Here is a 4,994-nt window from a genome sequence, read left to right as displayed (position 1 = left end):
AAGGCAACGCTGTAGGTATGGGGGTTTCCACTCCATTCCTCTCTCCTTCAAGATCAGGTCACCCTATATATATTTCTCTCATAGCCACTAGCAGCGCCACCAGGGAAAGAAAAACCAAGGGCAAGGCATGGGTAATCAGATGATCAGTCTTCAGGGTGCTTTTGACGTATAATTCAACCAGATTCGATATTAAATGAAATATTAGCCAGTTTCTGGACTTGTGGTGCAATTTACTATTGCCTTACCACCGCAAAATGGATCCTTTTTGGACTCCCATGGAAGGGTTTCCATCATCAAATCTTCTCCACCCTTAGAGTTAGAAGCCGGAAGAGCGTCGGTCTGAAAAATTATTTCAATATAATCAAGTTTGAAACCCAGAAAATATACTTAAAATTTAATACGTACAAAAACGCTGCCTTTTCTAACGCATAGAAAAGTGTAATCAACACCAAGTTCATTTGTCAATTAGATTGGAGATTTCAAGATATATTATAACCGTTGTTTTGGAAACCAATTCATATTTCCTACGCTACTACTGAAACCATACTTGAGGCCTTGAGTGGATGCGAATAATGAGGATTTAAACGGTATGTGACCATGTTCTGGGAACAGTTGTGGCCAAGGGTGGAGAAATTGGTGGCAGGGCGGGTGCCAATTCGCTGCGGAACACCCGCAACACTCCATATAGGAAATAAGTCTTAGTTTCTTCATTTAGCGTATTTGAAGAAAAATATTAGCTAGTTTTGAAGTTTTCTTAAATTTATTTTCATAAATGTTACAATGAATATGAAAATTTAAAATAGTAATATTTTAAAAATTTAACAAGTAATAGTGAATTATATATTGGATTTGCCATTTTGTTTTACAATACCACATGATTTCTTTCTTTTTTTTAATCGATAAATTTTGCTTGATAAAATTTCGTTATTGAAAAGAAAACGTTACAAAGTGGACAAGATTTAGGAATTTCCGGAGACAAGAATATTTGGAGTTGATCCCGATTCATTTAAGCCCAAAATATCTTGGACGGTTCTTCGCCAGGAGAAAAAAGCACATTCTGAAGTGTATTTGTGAATCGTTTGACAAAACCGGGTTTCTTCTCCTTGCTACTTTGACCCTTGTGTTTAGAGTCATGTTCGCAGTAATTTCTTGTCGGAACGTACATTTTCTCGCTAAAAAAGCAGTCTTGTTTTGTTCTAGCCGACAGTTGAGTCTCAACCGCGGATTTGATTAAGCGACCCGTGATTTCCAGCCCGTACAAGTCCTTAACTACGTCGTTAATCATGTCCGGGGTGATTTGACAAGAAACATTCCCCGCAGCTGTGAAGTTTTGTTCCATGATAGCTACTTCTGAGTTGTAGGCACCAAGCATCTTTATCAGCTCTTCCACAACCCTCTGTCGTTCGGGATCAATGGCGATTTTCTGTTTCTCGACGTGAATTAGATGTTCCAAGTATTCCTTTAGAGCGTCGTTGTAAGGAGTGATGGCGTTAACCTTCAAGAAATGGGCAAACTTGGCACTGGCCTGCGTAATGGTTTCTTGTTCGTGTTCCAGTTTGGCTCGTCTCTCTTGACATTCAATCAGAGTTTTCGTCTTTTTCGTCCTTAAGTCCTCTTTATCGCGAATTTTTTTCTGAACATCGACGTTAACAATGTTTACAGACTTTTCTTCATAGTCGAAGTACGTATGCATATGTACTGCGTACGAACATGAACAATGTTTACAATTTTGGCCAATAATGGCATCGCAATTGAGGAGGCTCGCGTTGTTAAGTATATAAGGCGTGGTGTTTGAAAGCTTGCAAGGGTTGTGACAAACTGTTTTGTAATGAACGACCGGTTTTCCATCGGAATCGTTTCGAAACCCGCGGCATTTCTCAGAAGTACACACTGTACGGGGTTTATCAAAATCTACTTGTACTAAGACGGTGTCAGGTACGTAAAGTTCCTTTTCGAGCTTAGTAATATCCTCACCCGCTTGCTGTATCTTTGTTTCTTGTTCCTCAATATTCACGATGTTCGTTTGAATATTCTGTGAGATATCGCATAAAGGTTTTGACAAGAAGATAATTAATTTCCGCGCTTCGTTCAGCGAGAGCGTATCTTGAACTGGGTGGGGTTTAACTTTGGAGACGTGTTCGAATAGCCTAGAACATTCGTTGACTGATTTTTCCCAACTATTTTTAAAATCCAACTTTTCTTTCTCGGAGAAGGTCACCCCGCTCTTGATTGCCACTAGAAACCTAAAGGATTCGTTATCGAGGCAGTAAATTGTTGAATTGTTTAATGTGATTTGAACATGAGATGAGCGAGTTTCGATTTCTTGTAATAACTTTCTTAACGCTGGCAGGGTATCACCCGGTCGGTATAAAGTCCCTCGCGAGTTCGTAAACACGAACACGATATTTTCACTGGCGTTACGATGAATATGGCATAACAGTTCTTGTATGCAGAACCGAAAAATTAGCGAAATAACTGAATTATTCGGTTTCAATAGGATTAGGATTCCATGAAGTTCGGAATAGTTGGTGATATAGCCGAGAATATTCTCAAAATTCTCCAAATCTGCTTCAAAGCCCGCCGAATCCCCAATACCGGGAGTGTCAATGAGTCGTACTAGTCGCTCACCGAACGGGAAGGTGTAACTTCGGCACGTTTTCGTCTGAGAAGTGCCCTCTTCACCGCTTTCATTGTTGTTCTCTCCAAATCGAATCCGTTTTTCCGTGTAATCTTCGTCAGTCACGGTAAAAGACGTTGGTATCAAGGCTACCAGCTCGTTAGCCTCGGCTTCCTCGAGGTTCGAGTAGGTTAGGTAATTGGCGTAGGAATTTATGAAGGTGCTTTTTCCTACACCAGTCTCTCCTAGCACCAGGATATTGATCTCTTCAGGGGGAGTAAGTTCCCTAATCATCTTTATGACATCGTCTTCCCTATCAAAGCGAATCCATTTGGTCCCGTGATTTTTGTCCGTACATTTGAAGAAGAAAGAAGAGACTATGGCCTTTCCACATTTACAGTATAGGAAGCCGTCGAAACCATAATACAAGTCGGCCCTACATTGATCCTTCTCGCATTTCCATTTAAGCAGATCATATCCACAATTGCCGTAAATTGAACCAGGACAACGTATCTTCAATAAAATACTCTTAGTCGGTCTGCGATAACAAATATTAAACTCGCGACTTTTGGCCAAAGAAAAGGCGTATTTGTCTTTCAATCTTTGACACAAATCTTCGGTTTTAATGAGGTTTTCAACGCAATGGTAGATGGTAACGGCTTTCAGGTTGTTATTCTGCGGTGGTTTATCGATCATTTCAACAATGTAGAAGCGCGAGTTCAAGGTCTCATCATCGTCCTTCTCATTCAGTAGTCGAAAGAAAAGGTCGTAGTTTTCCTTCCAAAGTTCCGATGTAAAAAGTTGATCTTCCTCGCGAAACACTAAGGCGTAGAAATCTTTTTCTTTGTTGCGTACGGAAGCAACTCCAAATTGCCAGGACTTCAAATAAATGGCACCTTTCGCACGAATATCTTTTATGAACTGCAGCTTCTCCAGTACTCCACCCAAGTTCCACTTGTCAATAAACTGGCGTATCTTGACAGGACAGAATTCGCTATGCAAGAATTTGCAGACGACGCTTCGCAAAGCGGAAGAATGATTAGGATCCGTCCGTGCCAAAGCCAAGGCTTCACGTATATTGCTTTTCAACTGACTCGTTGCAATTTCAAGGTTACTTTTATAGGTTGAAACCTCTTGAATCACGGATGATGAAAAATAAGGTGCCAACGGGGACGTCATATCTTCGTAAAAATCATTGAAGGATTGTGTAGTCAACAATAAATCGTTGAACGTTTGTTCAATTTCCAAAACCGACGCGGTATCAATGTCATATACCACAATATTCGTTACCAGTTGAAGTTTCATCATTTTGATCACGTCAATTACTGGGTATAAGATGAACGTAATCGGCTTACCCTTCCCATCGTTGCACTCGGCAATGTACTTCGGGGTTTTGCGAATTAAGGCTAAAGCCTCCTCTTTGGTTTTAGGAAGCTCCTCGTGAACCGGAATGACATCACCATAAACAGAAACTTGAAAATGGCTGGAAGTATTCTCCTTGGAGTTTTCACAAGTAGTATCTACGGAACCATTAAAGCTAGCAATGAACCATTTCAACTGAGCCTTCAAGTCGCCAGATATAGGGGTGAAATCGTTATCGCGTGACTCGCTGTACTCTATCGAGGCAAATGTATTGGCTCCCCAGACTATACCGCCAACAAAGTGAGTCGCTGTTTGTGCAGCCGACTCTAGACCATCCAGGGAAATGTAAGCCTTCAGTTCCTCATCATTGATATTGATTTTTTCTTCTTTAGTTCGGATGTTGTATAAAACCGTTCCCTTGATGCTTCTGGACGTTATTCTATGGTTCATCAAGTACTTTCCAGAACCTTTCAGGTCTAATAGTCCCGCGAAGAGACTAGCTCGTAGTTCAGTGTTGACGTCGAGTTTTTTGAACCTTTCCGAATAAGATTCGTCGCAAGTGTATTCGATATTGGAAAAATTTACATCAGTTCGGTTGACACAAGTGTCAGGTATGTTGAACGTCTTCAAGAGTGATCCGTGGCAAAATTTGTCTTCGCGCGCATCGTAAAATTCACCCAAGTATCCGGAACGACCCAAAGCGCTGCGTTCCTTCACTTCCATGACTAGAGAGAGTCAGTTATGTCTGCAAATAATACACTTATGAAGTTAAAACTATCTTGTTTGATTCGGCCTCAACTCTCCTAACCGTTAAATTAAGTTTCATTTCGGTTGCAATGAAATAGTTCGAAATTTTAAATATATAACTACCTTAAAGGACGAGTTCAGGTGCGGATATTAATCTTTGGCAAAATAAACCCTTTTACAAAGTACAATCTCTGGCTAATTATGTTGAAATTTTACCGGCGGAAAATTTATAAAATATTTCACTGCCCGTCAGTGAACTGTCTACTTC

General features: G+C 40.5%; 1 protein-coding gene across 1 annotated transcript; it reads right to left on the bottom strand.

Annotated features, from left to right (window-relative positions):
- Positions 1-201: 201 nt before the first annotated feature.
- On the bottom strand, positions 202-4,702 carry LOC149713503 (uncharacterized). Its single transcript, XM_089849549.1, has 2 exons — positions 1,055-4,702; positions 202-339 (listed from the first exon to the last, which is right to left on the bottom strand). Exons 1-2 carry the CDS (start codon positions 4,700-4,702, stop codon positions 202-204), a joined length of 3,786 nt encoding a protein of 1,261 aa, XP_089705675.1.
- Positions 4,703-4,994: the final 292 nt, after the last annotated feature.

Source organism: Phalangium opilio, unplaced genomic scaffold (assembly GCF_054372755.1).
Source record: "Phalangium opilio isolate 3A_F unplaced genomic scaffold, DU_Popi_V2 ptg000009l_1, whole genome shotgun sequence".
Taxonomy (NCBI): domain Eukaryota; kingdom Metazoa; phylum Arthropoda; class Arachnida; order Opiliones; family Phalangiidae; genus Phalangium; species Phalangium opilio.
The sequence above is the reverse complement of the archived record's forward strand: the minus strand, read 5'-3'. Positions and strand labels throughout refer to the sequence as shown.

Coding starts and splice junctions, on each gene's coding strand:
- LOC149713503 (XM_089849549.1), bottom strand. CDS start 4,702: ATGGAAGTGAAGGAACGCAGCGCTTTGGGTCGTTCCGGATACTTGGGT. Junction 340..1,054: donor TCACAAATACACTTCAGAAT/GTGCTTTTTTCT, acceptor ATAATTTTTCAG/ACCGACGCTCTTCCGGCTTC.